Here is an 18,218-nt window from a genome sequence, read left to right as displayed (position 1 = left end):
CTAATTAACTACTCCCTAACATCACTAATAAACTACTACCTACCATCACTAATAAACTACTACCTACCACCACTAATAAACTACTACCTACCACCGCTAATAAACTACTACCTACCACCACTAATAAACTACTACCTACCACCGCTAATAAACTACTACCTACCACCACTAATAAACTACTACCTACCACCGCTAATAAACTACTACCTACCACCACTACTAAACTACTACCTACCACCACTACTAAACTACTACCTACCACCACTAATAAACTACTACCTACCACCACTAATAAACTATTACCTACCACCACTAATAAACTACTACCTACCATCACTAATAAACTACTACCTACCACCACTAATAAACTACTACCTACCACCACTAATAAACTACTACATACCACCGCTAATAAACTACTACCTACCACCACTAATAAACTACTACCTACCACCACTAATAAACTACTACCTACCACCGCTAATAAACTACTACCTACCACGACTAATAAACTACTACCTACCATCACTAATAAACTACTACCTACCATCACTAATAAACTACTACCTACCACCACTAATAAACTACTACCTACCACCACTAATAAACTACTACCTACCATCACTAATAAACTACTACCTACCATCACTAATAAACTACTACCTACCACCACTAATAAACTACTACCTACCATCACTAATAAACTACTACCTACCATCACTAATAAACTGATGGTAGGTAGTAGTTGGTAGGTAGTAGCCTGCCTTTCGATCTGCTTTCTGTCAGCCTGCCTGTCTCTCTGCCTGTCTGTCGGTCTGCCGTGCTGCCAGTCTGTCTGCCCATCTGTCGGTCTGTCTGTCCCTCAGTCTGTCTTTCTTTCCTTCTCTGTCACCATCATACTCACAAACACTCGAGTGCCATGTGACAGTTCTACTACCTCTTCTCCTTTGTAGATCACAACTATACAGGAAGAGGATTCTCCTTTGTAGATCACAACTATACAGGAAGAGGATTCTCCTTTATAGATCACAACTATACAGGAAGAGGATTCTCCTTTATAGATCATTCTCCTTTATAGATCACAACTATACAGGAAGAGGATTCTCCTTTATAGATCACAACTATACAGGAAGAGGATTCTCCTTTATAGATCACAACTATACAGGAAGAGGATTCTCCTTTATAGATCACAACTATACAGGAAGAGGATTCTCCTTTGTAGATCACAACTATACAGGAAGAGGATTCTCCTTTATAGATCACAACTATACAGGAAGAGGATTCTCCTTTATAGATCACAACTATACAGGAAGAGGATTCTCCTTTGTAGATCACAACTATACAGGAAGAGGATTCTCCTTTATAGATCACAAACTATACAGGAAGAGGATTCTCCTTTATAGATCACAACTATACAGGAAGAGGATTCTCCTTTGTAGATCACAACTATACAGGAAGAGGATTCTCCTTTATAGATCACAACTATACAGGAAGAGGATTCTCCTTTATAGATCACAACTATACAGGAAGAGGATTCTCCTTTAAAGATCACAAATATACAGGAAGAGGATTCTCCTTTATAGATCACAACTATACAGGAAGAGGATTCTCCTTTATAGATCACAACTATACAGGAAGAGGATTCTCCTTTATAGATCACAACTATACAGGAAGAGGATTCTCCTTTATAGATCACAACTATACAGGAAGGGGATTCTACTTTAAAGATCACAACTATACAGGAAGGGGATTCTCCTTTATAGATCACAACTATACAGGAAGAGGATTCTCCTTTGTAGATCACAACTATACAGGAAGAAGATTCTCCTTTGTAGATCACAACTATACAGGAAGAGGATTCTCCTTTAAAGATCACAACTATACAGGAAGAGGATTCTCCTTTAAAGATCACAACTATACAGGAAGAGGATTCTCCTTTATAGATCACAACTATACAGGAAGAGGATTCTCCTTTAAAGATCACAACTATACAGGAAGAGGATTCTCCTTTATAGATCACAACTATACAGGAAGAGGATTCTCCGAACTTCATGACCCCAGTAAGTGTCAGTCTACACAGACAGACTAACAGACACTGATACTGGCACAATGGAGAAAGGCTTAAGAGCTATGCATTAATCAGTTATTTCATAGAGGATCACATGACTGCAGAATGAATACAGGGATTGTCATAGCCTTATTGTGTTGTGTGTGTGTGTGTGTGTGTGCGCGTGTTCCTGTGAGTGCTTATGACTAATTGTCAGTATGTAAGAATCTGACAGAGAAGTAGGTCTTTATCTCAGATGTCAGCCAGGCCTATATCTCTATCCCTCCTCACCCTCTCTTTACAGATGTAGGGTCTTCATTTGAGGCCGTTTGCTACAGCAGGAAAATAATCCTGCAGCAACGGGAAATTTGAATTATTATGTGGATAATAATTAACGGTCATTTTTTTGTAGGGGTTAATACCTTTAGTGTTAGGGAAAATCAAGTCTCACATTTTAGAGTGTAAATTACACACTTCAGAAGCCGTTTTAAACCTTGAATACACTACACGCTTGTATTTTCTACTGTGCAGGAAAATTCTCAGCAACAAAAGAGTGATCGAATTAGGATCCTACATCTGTATGTGTGTATGTTTAACACAGAGAAGACCTCGCCCTCTGCATGAGTTCATCCCAGCGTGTGTTGAAGGCCTCAGCCTCTCTGTATGTGTGTATGTTTAACACAGAGAAGACCTCACCCTCTGCATGAGTTCATCCCAGCGTGTGTTGAAGGCCTCAGCCTCTCTGTATGTGTGTATGTTTAACACAGAGAAGACCTCACCCTCTGCATGAGTTCATCCCAACGTGTGTTGAGGGCCTCAGCCTCTCTGTATGTGTGTATGTTTAACACAGAGAAGACCTCACCCTCTGCATGAGTTCATCCCAGCGTGTGTTGAAGGCCTCAGCCTCTCTGTATGTGTGTATGTTTAACACAGAGAAGACCTCGCCCTTTGCATGAGTTCATCCCAACGTGTGTTGAAGGCCTCAGCCTCTCTGTATGTGTGTATGTTTAACACAGAGAAGACCTCACCCTCTGCATGAGTTCATCCCAGCGTGTGTTGAAGGCCTCAGCCTATCTGTATGTGTGTATGTTTAACACAGAGAAGACCTCGCCCTCTGCATGAGTTCATCCCAACGTGTGTTGAAGGCCTCAGCCTCTCTGTATGTGTGTATGTTTAACACAGAGAAGACCTCACCCTCTGCATGAGTTCATCCCAGCGTGTGTTGAAGGCCTCAGCCTCTCTGTATGTGTGTATGTTTAACACAGAGAAGACCTCACCCTCTGCATGAGTTCATCCCAGCGTGTGTTGAAGGCCTCTAGTTTGTGCTGGATCAGTTGATCCAGAACTCCTCCGTCCATCAGGGTCTGCGACAGCTCTCTGATCTGGTTCCTCCCATCTTCAGGGTGACGCAGCAATGTGTCCAGGGCCTGGACACACACACACACACACACACACACACACACACACACACACACACACACACACACACACACAAGACAGAGATAGACACACACACACACTAAGACAGAGATAGATATCACTGACACACCTGGTACACACTTTAGTTTTTATTTTAGGCCAATCAGTGTCCATATACTGATCTGGTCACCTGGTATCACTAAGACAGAGATAGATATCTGTCTGGGCCGTACCTGGTATCACTAAGACAGAGATAGATATGATGACTCTGGGCCGTACTGACTCTGGTCCGTACCTGGTATCACTAAGACAGAGATAGATATCACTGACTCTGGTCCGTACCTGGTATCACTAAGACAGAGATAGATATCACTGACTCTGGGCCGTACCTGGTATCACTAAGACAGAGATAGATATGACTGACTCTGGGCCGTACCTGGTATCACTAAGACAGAGATAGATATCACTCAGGACAAATCTTGGGGAAAACAGTTGTTCCTCTTTCGGGTTTTGACATGAACCATGACCATTATTGGGTCAATAGCTGCAGAAGGCTGATGAATGGAGGCCCCCAGGAACGACATAACGACAGAGAGAGTGTGGTGAACCCCTAGGAGTGGGTCTGTAAGTTGTCAAAGGTCAAAGGTGCTCACATCAAGGGCCTCACAGAGCTCCTCTGCTCCCCCCGGGATGCTGTCTGTCTCGTCTAGCTTCTGCTCCAGCTGGTCCAGCCAGCCGTTCTCCTGCTCCAGGTAGGACAGCAGCTCACACCAACACGCCCACACCTCCTACAGACCAGGGGTCAGAGAGAGAGAGAGGGTCAAACAGAAAGACAGAAAGGAGAGAGAGTGTGAGAGAGAAAAGGTTTGTGTGTGTGTGTGATAGAGGGTGAAATGTGTCCTGTGAAAGTAGATGAAAACAGATAAGAGAGATACAAAGACTCGTTGATATTCTGTTATGTTTCACCTACAGATTGTACTATGTGTTTGTAATACCAGGAACATTGATTTTGTGAGGTGAGAGCTCCACGAAGGGGAGGATTAGAGGGGTAAGAGGGAGTGAAGTGTGTGTGTGTGTGTGTGTCTGCCTGTGCTCATGCCTGCGTGTGTGTGCTGTACTGTCCAGTATTTGTCAGATATCTGTCCAGTATCTGTCCAGTATTTGTCCAGTATCTGTATCTGTCCAGTATCTGTCCAGTATCTGTCCGGTATCTGTCCAGTATCTGTCCAGTATTTGTCTGGTATCTGTCCGGTATCTGTCCAGTATTTGTCTGGTATCTGTCCAGTATTTGTCTGGTATCTGTCCAGTATCTGTCCAGTATTTGTCTGGTATCTGTCCGGTATCTGTCCAGTATCTGTCCAGTATCTGTCCAGTATTTGTCTGGTATCTGTCCAGTATCTGTCCAGTATCTGTCCAGTATTTGTCTGGTATCTGTCCAGTATCTGTCCAGTATTTGTCTGGTATTTGTCCGGTATCTGTCCAGTATCTGTCTGGTATCTGTCCAGTATCTGTCCGGTATCTGTCCAGTATCTGTCCAGTATCTGTCCAGTATCTGTCCGGTATTTGTCCGGTACCTGTCTGGTATTTGTCCAGTATCTGTCCGGTATCTGTCCAGTATCTGTCCAGTATCTGTATCTGTCCAGTATTTGTCCAGTATTTGTCCAGTATTTATCCAGTATCTGTCCAGTATTTGTCCAGTATCTGTCCAGTATCTGTCCAGTATCTGTCCATTTGTCCAGTATCTGTCCGGTGTCTGTCCGGTATCTGTCCGGTATCTGTCCGGTATCTGTCCAGTATCTGTCCAGTATCTGTCCAGTATCTGTCCAGTATCTGTCCGGGATCTGTCCGGGATCGTACCTCCAGGGTTTTACACTTGCCGTCCAGGCGGCTGCAGAGTCTCTGGTAGTTAGCGTCCAGTATCTGTCAGCACGACCAGCTCTGCCTTGAGGGCATCGTGGGCGGCCGGAGGGGCTTTGGAGATGAAACTGTTCACAGAGTCAGTCAGCAGCTTCACCTTCAGCTCTTTAGAGTGGACCTCCTCTTGACCCTTCTACAGAGAGAACAGAGAGATGGAGAGAGATTAAGAAAGAGGGGAGGGAGGGGAGATGAAACTGGAGAGAGGCAGGGAGAGACAGCAAGAGATAAAGAGAGAAGAGGAGAAGGAGGGAGGAGGATAGAGATAAAGAGAGAAGAGAGAGAGGAGGAGGGAGGGAGAGACAGATAGAGATAAAGAGAGAAGAGGAGAGAGGGGAAGGGAGGAGGGAGGGAGACAGATAGAGATAAAGAGAGAAGAGGAGGAGGTAGTTAGAGACAGAAAGAGAGAAGAGGAGAGAGGGGGAGGGAGGAGGGAGTGAGAGACAGATAGAGACCTTTGTGAGTGCAATGTTTACTGTTAATTTTTATTGTTTATTTCACATCTGTTTATGATCTATTTCTCTTGCTTTGGCATTGTAAACATTTGTTTCCCATGTCAATAAAGCCCTTAAGTTGAATTGAATTAAAGAGAGGGAGGAGAGAGGGAGAAGTGAGACAAAACATGTGAGGGGACAAGAGGAGAGAGAGGGTAGGAGAGGGGGGAGAGAGAGAGGGGGATTGAGAGAACAGAGATAAAAAGAGATTAAGTGATACAGAGAGCGCAGAGATAGAGAAAGAAAGAAAGGCAGGAGGGAGAGAGAGAGAGATGAAGAGATGCTTATCTTATTGCTCTTTGTTTTAGAAATGCATGACTGCCAACAAAAGTTATTGAGCTTGAATTAAAGAGGATAAAGGGAGAGAGGGAGATGATCAAAGGGAGGGAGGGAGGGAGGAGGGAGGGAGGGAGGGAGATGAAGGGGGATGGAGGGAGGGAGGTGAACAAAGGGAGGGAGGAACAAAGGGGAGATGAACAAAGGGAGGGAGGGAGGGAGGGAGGGGGGAGGGGGGATGGAGGGAAGGGAGGGAAACAAAGCGAGGGAGGAAGGGGAGGGGGAGGGGGAGGGACCTGAACAAAGGGAGGGAGGGAGGTGAACAAAGGGAGGGAGGGAGGGAGATGAACAGGCCCTAACACCCAGGGAGGGAGGGAAGGGGGAGGGGGAGGGAGGGAGGGACGGAGGTGAACAAAGGGAGGGAGATGAACAAAGGGAGGGAGGGAGGGGAGGGAGGGAGGTGAACAAAGGGAGGGAGGGAGGGAGATGAACAAAGGGAGGGAGGGAGGGAGGGAGGGAGATGAACAAAGGGAGGGAGGGAGGGTGTTGGGAGGCAGGTCAGTGCTTAGATTAGGGTCAGAGTATGGTTTGGATGAGGGCCCAGGGTTGGCTAAAGGGAAGTTTGACCATATAGGGAAGTTCCCCCCCCACACACACACACACTCCCTCCTCCCAACACACACCCTACCTTGAGTTCCTCCACAGCCTTGCGTAGCTCCTCAGGGGTCTGGTAAGTGAAGTCTCTCTCCAGATAGTCCTCCTCAGCCTGAGTGATCCACTCCTGCATCTCAGCCATCTCCTTCCTCAGGCTCATGGTCTTGTCCAGACCCCCCTTCAGAGCGGACTTCTTAGCATAGGCCTGGAGACACACACACACACACACACCATGAATACACACACAATAACAACAGATGATGTGTCAGGACAGGGATGGAATCAATGCTTGGGTGGGTACGGTGTGTGTGTGTGTGTGTGTGTGTGTGTGTGTGTGTGTGTGTGTGTGTGCGTGTGTGTGTGTTGGATGTGTGTGTACCTGTTTGCAGATTATCTCCCACATATGCGTTCAGCTGGGTTGGATGGTGTGGATGCTCCTTCTGCAGTTGGATGACTAATAAAATGGATGTGGCTCCGCCTCTGTCTTCAGAGACACACCCTGTACCTCATTGATGCCGTTCAGACTGGGTTGGATGGTGTGGATGTCATTCACTGGGCCTAGCCAATCCCAACAGAGACACAGGGATATGACTAATAGAAATGGATGTGTGACAGAGAGATCATTTACTTGTACTGTTCATTTACTGGGCTGTATACCCTATGGTTCATTTACTGGGCTGTATACCCTAGGGTTCATTTACTGGGCTGTATGCCCTATGGTTCATTTACTGGGCTGTATACCCTTGGGTTCATTTACTGGGCTGTATACCCTTGGGTTCATTTACTGGGCTGTATACCCTATGGTTCATTTACTGGGCTTCATTTATTTACTGGGCTGTATACCCTATGGGTTCATTTACTGGGCTGTATGTCCCTTATACCCTATGTTCATTTACTGGGCTGTATGCCCTATGGCTCATTTACTGGGCTGTATACCCTTGGGTTCATTTACTGGGCTGTATGCCCTAGGGCTCATTTACTGGGCTGTATGCCCTAGGGTTCATTTACTGGGCTCATTTACTGGGCTGTATGCCCTATGGTTCATTTACTGGGCTGTATGCCCTATACCCTTGGGCTCATTTACTGGGCTGTATGCCCTTTACTGGGCTGTATACCCTGGCTCATTTACTGGGCTGTATGTCCTAGGTTCATTTACTGGGCTGTATGCCCTATGGTTCATTTACTGGGCTGTATGCCCTATGGTTCATTTACTGGGCTGTATGTCCTATGGCTCATTTACTGGGCTGTATGCTCTATGGTTCATTTACTGGGCTGTATGCCCTATGGCTCATTTACTGGGCTGTATGTCCTATGGCTCATTTACTGGGCTGTATACCCTAGTTTACTGGGCTGTATGCCCATTTACTGGGCTGTATGCCCTATGGTTCCTAGGGTTCATTTACTGGGCTGTATGCCCTATGCTCTATGGTTCATTTACTGGGCTGTATGCCCTAGGGTTCATTTACTGGGCTGTATGCTGTATACCTATGGTTCATTTACTGGGCTGTATGCCCTATGGCTCATTTACTGGGCTGTATGCCCTATGGTTCATTTACTGGGCTGTATGCCCTATGGCTCATTTACTGGGCTGTATGCTCTATGGCTCATATACTGGGTTGACGTTTAGAGGTCACAATTCCTCTGCTAAAAATAGAAGGTTGCCAGGTGAGAGAAGGTGAATGACAGGTTGCCAGGTGAGAGAAGGTGAATGACAGGTTGCCAGGGGAGAGAAGGTGAATGACAGGTTGCCAGGGGAGAGAAGGTGAATGACAGGCCGCCAGGTAAGAGAAGGTGAATGACAGGTTGCCAGGTCTTACGGTGCACTGCTCCAGCTGTTTCTGCAGGGCCTCTGAGTCCCCCAGCGCTGGCCACTCCTCATTCAGGAACACATCAACATCAGCCATCCACTTCCTCAGAGTCTTCACGTCATTCTGAGAGACACAGACAGAGAGGTTGACAGACAGCACAGAACTGACAATGTGCTTAAGAGTCATTTATAGCCACACACGCAAACAAAGTTAGAAACATGTCAGCGTCACCCATCCACTTCCTCTGTGTCTTTAGACACTGACAGCAAAGACCACATTAATATTGTCCTCTTTACAGTCATTTACACAGGAACATATAGTACACTCACTCACAGAGCTGTCTCTATCTCTTCATCTCTGTCTCTTCATCTCTATCACTCCATCTCTGTCTCTTCATCGCTATCTCTTCATCTCTGTCTCTTCATCTCTATCACTTCATCTCTGTCTCTATCTCTTCATCTCTGTCTCTCTCTTTCTCTTCATCTCTGTCTCTATCTCTTCATCGCTATCTCTTCATCTCTGTCTCTATCTCTTCATCTCTGTCTCTGTCTCTTCATCTCTATCACTTCATCTCTGTCTCTATCTCTTCATCTCTGTCTCTATCTCTTTCTCTTCATCTCTGTCTCTTCATCTCTATCACTTCATCTCTGTCTCTATCTCTTCAACTCTGTCTCTATCTCTTCATCTCTGTCTCTATCTCTTCATCTCTGTCTCTATATCTCTTTATCTCTGTCTCTATCACTTCAATTAAATTCAATTCAAGGCATCTCTGTCTCTAAACATGTTAACATTGCCAAAGCAAGTGAGGTAGATAATATACAAAACAAAGCTTAATCTCTGTCTCTAGCTCTTCATCGCTGTCTCTATCTCTTCATCTCTGTCTCTATCTCCTCATCTCTGTCTCTATCTCTTCATCTCTGTCTCTATCTCCTCATCTCTGTCTCTATCTCCTCATCTCTGTCTCTATCTCTTCATCTCTGTCAATTCAATTTCAATTCAAGGGCTTTATTGGCATGGGAAACATGTGTTAACATTGCCAAAGCAAGTGAGGTAGATAATATATAAAGTGAAATAAACAATAAAAATGAACAGTAAACATTACACATACAGAAGTTTCAAAACAATAAAGACATTACAAATGTCTTATTATATATATACAGTGTTTTAACAATGTACAAATGGTAAAGGACACAGGATAAAATAAATAAGCATAAATATGGGTTGTATTTACAATGGTGCGTGTTCTTCACTGGTTGCCCTTTTCTCGTGGCAACAGGTCACAAATCTTGCTGCTGTGATGTCACATTGTGGAATTTCACCCAGTAGATATGGGAGTTTTTCAAAATTGGATTTGTTTTCGAATTCTTTGTGGATCTGTGTAATCTGGGGGAAATATGTCTCTCTAATATGGTCATACATTGGGCAGGAGGTTAGGAAGTGCAGCTCAGTTTCTACCTCATTTTGTGGGCAGTGAGCACATAGCCTTTCTTCTCTTGAGAGCCATGTCTGCCTACGCCGGCCTTTCTCAATAGCAAGGCTATGCTCACTGAGTCTGTACATAGTCAAAGCTTTCCTTAATTTTGGGTCAGTCACAGTGGTCAGGTATTCTGCCGCTGTGTACTCTCTGTGTAGGGCCAAATAGCATTCTAGTTTGCTCTGTTTTTTTGTTAATGCTTTCCAATGTGTCAAGTAATTATCTTTTTGTTTTCTCATGATTTGGTTGGGTCTCTATCTCTTCATCTCTGTCTCTATCTACTCATCTCTGTCTCTATATCTTCATCTCTGTCTGTATCTCTTCATCTCTGTCTCTATCTCCTCATCTCTGTCTCTATCTCCTCATCTCTTCATCTCTGTCTATCTTTTCATCTCTGTCTCTATCTCTTCATCTTTGTCTTTATCTCTTCATCTCTATCTCTCATCTCTGTCTCTATCTCTTCTCTATCTCTGTCTCTATCTCCTCATCTCTGTCTCTATCTCCTCATCTCTGTCTCTATCTCCTCATCTCTGTCTCTGTCTCTGTCTCTTCATCTCTGTCTCTATCTCTCTCTCTGTCTCTATCTCCTCATCTCTGTCTCTATCTCTTCATCTCTGTCTCTATCTCTTCATCTCTGTCTCCATCTCTTCATCTCCTCATCTCTGTCTCTATCTCTTCATCTGTCTCCCTCTCTCCTGCCCTCTCTTCCTTTCCCTCTCTATTTCCCTCTCCCTCGTTCTACTCTCTCCCTCTATTTCGCTCTCTTTCTACTCTCTCTCGCTCCCTCTCTCCCTCTCTCTCGCAGCACACCCCCCCCCCACCCTACAACCCCCCCAGTACCTGGAACTGCAGTAATTTAGCCATAAGCTCTGTTATCTTGGTCGCCTGTTCCCCCAGCGTTGAAGACAGGCGTCTCCAGCGAGTCATGATGCTGTCCATCTCTGCCCTGTACTTGTGGCTGATCTCAGGAGGGGCCTTCTGAAACACCTGGTCCACTGTAGCCGTCAGGTAGTCCACCTCACTCTGGTGCTCTGCAAGCGCAACCTGCATTACCTGTGGGGAAGGACATGGAGATGGTTGTACTCAATACAGGGTGAATCCACAACTTTCACATTTTCACTGAAGTCTCTTATTGATATCAATGTATGATTAAGCAAAAATGTTAGTTATGATTTGGCCATATGAGGACTTTTTAGCAGGATAGTTAATTTAATTCCATGGACGCTAGCCACCCAGAGGGGGCACTGAAGGGAAGATGAATATATTAGTTTTATTGGGGGGGGGCACAGAAAGAAATCCCCCCATGTTTTTTTTCTTTCATTTTTGGTCCATGGAGGTTCACGCAAACCAGAGGCAGCTGAAGAGTAGCTTCGAGGACTATATCTGAAGTCCAAATTGGACCCCTAGCCCCTCTGCCCTCTCTGTCTAGAGCAGGCCTGGTGAAACCTAGCCCCTCTGCCCTCTCTGTCTAGGGAGAAGTGCCTGGTGACCCCTAGCCCCTCTGCCCTCTCTGTCTAGAGAGAAGTGCCTGGTGACCCCTAGCCCCTCTGCCCTCTCTGTCTAGGGAGAAGTGCCTGGTGACCCCTAGCCCCTCTGCCCTCTCTGTCTAGGGAGAAGGGCCTGGTGACCCCTAGCCCCTGCCCTCTCTGTCCCTCTCTGTCTAGGGAGAAGGGCCTGGTGACCCCTAGCTCCTCTGCCCTCTCTGTCTAGGGAGAATTGCCTGGTGACCCCTAGCTCCTCTGCCCTCTCTGTCTAGAGCAGGCCTGGTGACCCCTAGCCCCTCTGCCCTCTCTGTCTAGAGAGAAGTGCCTGGTGACCCCTAGCTCCTCTGCCCTCTCTGTCTAGAGCAGGCCTGGTGAAACCTAGCCCCTCTGCCCTCTCTGTCTAGGGAGAAGTGCCTGGTGACCCCTAGCTCCTCTGCCCTCTCTGTCTAGAGCAGGCCTGGTGACCTCTAGCTCCTCTGCCCTCTCTGTCTAGAGAGAAGTGCCTGGTGACCTCTAGCCCCTCTGCCCTCTCTGTCTAGGGAGAAGGGCCTGGTGACCCCTTTTTTAGCCCCTCTGCCCTCTCTGTCTAGGGCAGGCCTGGTGACCCCTTAGCCCCTCTGCCCTCTCTGTCTAGGGAGAAGGGCCTGGTGACCTCATGAGCCCCTCTGCCCTCTCTGTCTAGGGAGAAGGACAACTTGAAACCCTTTAACAATCAATGCCATTAATTCATACTATGTGTGATGATGAAACACAATGCTCAAACAAAACACACACACATGGTGACCTCTAGCCCCTCTGCCCTCTCTGTCTAGGGAGAAGGGCCTCTCGGTCAATTGCAGATATGGGGCTTTTTTCCATTAAGGACTTTTCTCCAGAGCACAGAAAGTTTAGTGTTGGCTACCAGGTTAATGGGCTACCAGGTTAATGGGCTACCAGGTTACCAGGTTAATGGGCTACCAGGTTACCAGGTTACCAGGTTAATGGTAGCCGGAGGCTGATGAAGACAGATGAATAATCAAAATATGTACGTTAGAACTGTCTGGGAATCAGCCAAGACAAGTAGGCTAGAAAATCATGACAACTTGAGAGAGTGGATTTACCCTTTAACAAACAAACACTAGATAACATTATTATTCATACTATGTGTGATGATGTGAAAACAATCAATGCTCAAACAAAACACACACACACAACATTAGTTTGACTGTTTAGCCAATAAGGGGCAGTATCCCCTCCCTCCCTCTCCATCCTGTTGGGTCAATACTAGGGCTCCCTAATGAAGCTATGAGATATATCGGCCTCAGGGTAAATGTCTCCAGGAGAATCACAGGGCAGCGAGAAGAGACAGGTGTTCATCTCCAGGTTTCTGACAGTCATCATTGCCAGTGGTGGTAGGTAGCCGCTCTGGGTCTGTGTGGTTAAGACCTGAAGTTTAAAAAGATGTCTAGAAGCAGACAGAGACATCAACGAATGGGCCTATAGACATTTTCTCTCCGGGGAGGGATCAAGTTGTTTAGTATTGGCGTGAGCGCCTTTATGTCCATCGTAATGAGACATATTGATATTATGTTTATTATAATATCCAAGAACAGTAACTGAGGACAAGCTTAGAAAAAAATGTATCGTAACGATTATAATATTTTAGCAAATTACTATGCAGAGATGTTCTACTGATTCCACCCTAACATCCTAACTAGATAGCACTGAGCCCTGAGGAACATCCTAGATTCCACCCTGCTGCCCTGTGAGGTAGAACATCCTAACAAGATTCCACCCTGCTGCCCTGTGAGGTAGAACATCCTAACTAAGATTCCACCCTGCTGCCCTGTGAGGTAGAACATCCTAAGATTCCACCCTGCTGCCCTGTGAGGAAACTAAGATTCCACCCTGCTGCCCTGTGAGGTAGAACATCCTAACTAAGATTCCACCCTGCTGCCCTGTGAGGTAGAACATCCTAACTAAGATTCCACCCTGCTGCCCTGTGAGGTAGAACATCCTTAAGATTCCACCCTAAGATTCCACCCTGCTGCCCTGTGAGGTAGAACATCCTAACTAAGATTCCACCCTGCCCTGCATCCTGATTCCATCCTGCTGAGATAGAACATCCTAACTAAGATTCCACCCTGCTGCCCTGTGAGGTAGAACATCCTAACTAAGATTCCACCCTGCTGCCCTGTGAGGTAGAACATCCTTGCTAAGATTCCACCCTGCTGCCCTGTGAGGTCCTAGAACATCCTAACTAAGATTCCACCCTGCTGCCCTGTGAGGCTAGAACATCCTAACTAAGATTCCACCCTGCTGCCCTGTGAGGTAGAACATCCTAACTAAGATTCCACCCTGCTGCCCTGTGAGGTAGAACATCCTAACTAAGATTCCACCCTGCTGCCCTGTGAGGTAGAACATCCTAACTAAGATTCCACCCTGCTGCCCTGTGAGGTAAAACATCCTAACAATGATTCAACCCTGATGCCCTGTGAGGTAGAACATCCTACTGTACCTACAGTGCCTTGCAAAAGTATTCATCCCCCTTGGCATTTTTCCTATTTTGTTGCATTACAACCTGTAATTTAAATTGAGTTTTATTTGGATTTCATGTAACGGACATACACAAAATAGTCCAAATTGGTGAAAAAATTACTTAAAAATTCTAAAATATAGGAAAAAGGAAAAGTGGTGCACATGTATTCACCCCCTTTGCTATGAAGCCCCTAAATAAGATCTGGTGCAACCAATTACCTTCAGAAGCCACATAATTAGTTCAAGTCCACCTGTGTGCAATCTAATTGTCACATGATCTGTCACATGATCTCAGTATATATACACCTGTCCTGAAAGGCCCCAGAGTCTGCAACACCACTAAGCAAGGGGCACCACCAAGCAAGCGGCACCATGAAGACCAAGGAGCTCTCCACAGGTCAGGGACAAAGTTGTGGAGAAGTACAGATCAGGGTTGGGTTATAAAAAAATATCAGAAACTTTGAACATCCCACTGGACACCATTAAATCCATTATTAAAAAATGTAAAGAATATGGCACAACAACAAACCTACCAAGAGAGGGCCGCCCACCAAAACTCACAGACCAGGCAAGGCATTAGTCAGAGAGGCAACAAAGAGACCAAAGATAACCCAGAAGGAGCTGCAAAGCTCCAAAGTGAAGATTGGAGTATCTGTCCATAGGACCATTTTAAGCCAAACACTCTACAGAGCTGGGTTTTACAGAAGAGTGGCCAGAAAAAAAATAAGCAAACATGTTTGGGGTTCACCAGAAGGCATGTGGGAGACTCCCCAAACATATGGAAGAAGGTACTCAGATGAGTCTAAAATTGAGCTTTTTGACCATCAAGGAAAATGCTATGTCTGGCGCAAACCCAACACCTCCCATCACCCCGAGAATACCATCCCCACAGTGAAGCATGGTGGTGGCAGCATCATGCTGTGGGGATGTCTTTCATCAGCAGGGACTGGGAAACTGGTCAGAATTGAAGGAATGATGGATGGTGCTAAATACAGGGAAATTCTTGAGGGAAACCTGTTTCAGTCTTCCAGAGATTTGAGACTGGGACGGAGGTTCACCTTCCAGCAGGACAATGACCCTAAGCATACTGCTAAAGCAACACTCGAGTGGTTTAAGGGGAAACATACCCCAAGAGATATGCAGCTGTAATTGCTGCTAAAGGTGGCTCCACACAGTATTGACTTTGGGGGGGGGAAGGGGGGGAATAATTATACATGCTCAAGTTTTCTGATTTATTTGTATTTTTTCTTGTTTGTTTCACAATAAAAAATATTTTGCATCTTCAAAGTGGTAGGGATGTTGTGTAAATCAAATTATAACAACCCCCCAAGAAATCAATTTTAATTCCAGGTTGTAAGGCAACAAAATACAAGGAGGTGACTGTAAGCCACTGTATCTCAGGTTAAACTGATCTGACCTTGGATTTAAAGTCTCAGAGAACATCCATTTAGCACCAAAACTTAATAAAAACAACAACAAGGCCATAAAAAGTCTTAGTGTTTTTACGGGGTGATTCATTTTGTCACAATAACAAGGTGAAATGAGTCTTCAGTGTGTCCCAAATGGAACCCTAATCCTTATGAAGTGCACTAATTTTGACCAGAACCTACATCTGGTCAAAAGTAGTGCATTACATAGGGAACAGGGTGCCATTTGGGACACAGCTTTAGTCCGTGCTGTGTGGCAGTAACCCTGGCACATCCATAGATAGAGAGATGGAAAAACACACTGATTTGATCCTCTGGGTTTTCCTCTGTCGTCAATAACATTTCTCCATTTCTCATAATTGCAATGAGGCGCTGCTCTGCTCTGTTAGTGCTCTCTGAATGTAAAGCAGTAGAGAGAACAACTATTTATCCTGGCAGCCCTGCTGGCATCTCCTCATCAAGGGTTACTGCACTATCACTGAACTAGATCATCATGTGAAGCAGCTTCTTGTTTCTGGTCTTGTCTTGACTCTTAATACGTTGATTCAGTACGCGGGCTGTTCAACTAGGCTGCATTAACAGTGTGAAAGCAGAAATTGTTCCGGGTGTTTTGTGGCAGAATCCTCATAATAAAAAAGCCAGACACACACCCAACCAGTCATCCAGACACACCCAACCAGTCATCCAGACACACACCCAACCAGTCATCCAGACACACACCCAACCAGTCATCCAGACACACACCCAACCAGTCATCACACACCCAACCAGTCAGCCAGACACACACCCAACCAGTCATCCAGACACACACCCAACCAGTCATCCAGACACACACCCAACCAGTCATCCAGACACACACCCAACCAGTCATCCAGACACACACCCAACCAGTCATCCAGACACACACCCAACCAGTCAGCCAGACACACACCCAACCAGTCATCCAGACACACACCCAACCAGTCAGACCAGACACACACCCAACCAGTCATCCAGACACACACCCAACCAGTCATCCAGACACACACCCAACCAGTCAGCCAGACACACACCCAACCAATCAGCCAGACACACACCCAACCAGTCAGCCAGACACACACCCAACCAGTCATCCAGACACACACCCAACCAGTCAGCCAGACACACAGCCAACCAGTCAGCCAGACACACACCCAACCAGTCAGCCAGACACACACCCAACCAGTCATCCAGACACACACCCAACCAGTCAGCCACACACACCCAACCAGTCAGCCAGACACACAGCCAACCATTCAGCCAGACACACAGCCAACCAGTCAGCCAGACACACACCCAACCAGTCATCCAGACACACAGCCAACCAGACATCCAGCCTCCCACCCAACCAGTCAGCCAGACACACACCCAACCAGTCAGCCACACACACCCAACCAGACATCCAGCCTCCCACCCAACCAGTCAGCCAGACACACAGCCAACCAGAGACACACCCAACCAGTCAGCCAGACACACAGACACACACCCAACCAGACATCCAGCCTCCCACCCAACCAGTCAGCCAACCAGTCAGCCAGACACACAGCCAACCAGAGCCTCACACCCAACCAGTCAGCCAGACACACACCAGCCAACCAGACATCCAGCCTCCCACCCAACCAGTCAGCCAGACACACAGCCAACCAGATCAGCCACTATGATATACTAGACACAGTCAGCCAGACCACAGCCATCCAGATACACACCCAACCAGTCAGCCAGACACACACCCAACCAGACATCCAGCCTCCCACCCAACCAGTCAGCCAGACACACAGCCAACCAGTCAGCCAGACACACAGCCAACCAGTCATCCAGACACACACAACCAGTCAGCCAGACACACACCCAACCAGACATCCAGCCTCCCACCCAACCAGTCAGCCAGACACACAGCCAACCAGTCAGCCAGACACACACCCAACCAGACATCCAGCCTCCCACCCAACCAGTCAGCCAGACACACAGCCAACCAGACATCCAGAGCAGTTCAGTACCTTGACATCCTTCAGTCTCCCCTCCATGGTAGGGTATTCAGTGACGGCTGTAGAGGGGATGGCTAGCCTCGCCTCACACTGCTGTAACCAGGCCAACAGAGTAAATACTGTCTCCTTATAGAGCACTGGAGGAAGGCTCTCCTGAACTGGAGGGAGAGATACAACAATGGTTAGGGGATGGAGCCTACTGTCAGGCTCTACCACTTCACTATGGTATACTATATACCTACCACTTCACTTCATGATATATACTATATACTCTACCACTTCACTATGGTATACTATATACTCTACCACTTCACTATAATATACTATATACTCTACCACTTCACTATGATATACTATATACTCTACCACTTCACTATGGTAATATACTATGGTATACTATACTCTACCACTTCACTATGGTATACTATATACTCTACCACTTCACTATGGTATACTATATACTCTACCACTTCACTATGGTATACTATATACTCTACCACTTATACTATATACTCACTATGGTATACTATATACTCTACCACTTCACTATGGGTATACTATATATACTATATACTCTACCACTTCACTATAATATACTATATACTCTACCACTTCACTATGGTATACTATATACTCTACCACTTCACTATGGTATACTATATACTCTACCACTTCACTATAATATACTATATACTCTACCA

The 18,218-nt window shown here is 46.0% G+C and overlaps 2 protein-coding genes across 2 annotated transcripts in view; one reads left to right on the top strand and one right to left on the bottom strand.

Annotated features, from left to right (window-relative positions):
* The window catches only part of LOC135542929 (dystrophin-like), a gene marked incomplete at its 5' end in the record, with an annotated part of 841,859 nt that overhangs the window by 156,056 nt on the left and 667,585 nt on the right, over positions 1–18,218 (top strand).
* Positions 1–18,218, bottom strand: part of LOC135542898 (dystrophin-like) — a 264,431-nt gene that overhangs the window by 76,866 nt on the left and 169,347 nt on the right. The window contains 8 exon segments of the mRNA XM_064970044.1: positions 3,325–3,474; positions 4,120–4,254; positions 5,324–5,386; positions 5,388–5,516; positions 6,839–7,009; positions 8,622–8,735; positions 10,927–11,139; positions 17,530–17,675. Of these exon segments, the coding sequence (XP_064826116.1) occupies positions 3,325–3,474; positions 4,120–4,254; positions 5,324–5,386; positions 5,388–5,516; positions 6,839–7,009; positions 8,622–8,735; positions 10,927–11,139; positions 17,530–17,675 (1,121 nt within the window).

Source organism: Oncorhynchus masou, chromosome 7 (genome assembly GCF_036934945.1).
Source record: "Oncorhynchus masou masou isolate Uvic2021 chromosome 7, UVic_Omas_1.1, whole genome shotgun sequence".
NCBI lineage: Eukaryota > Metazoa > Chordata > Actinopteri > Salmoniformes > Salmonidae > Oncorhynchus > Oncorhynchus masou.
Note: the sequence above shows the minus strand (reverse complement) of the source record. Positions and strands in the feature narration are given on the sequence as shown.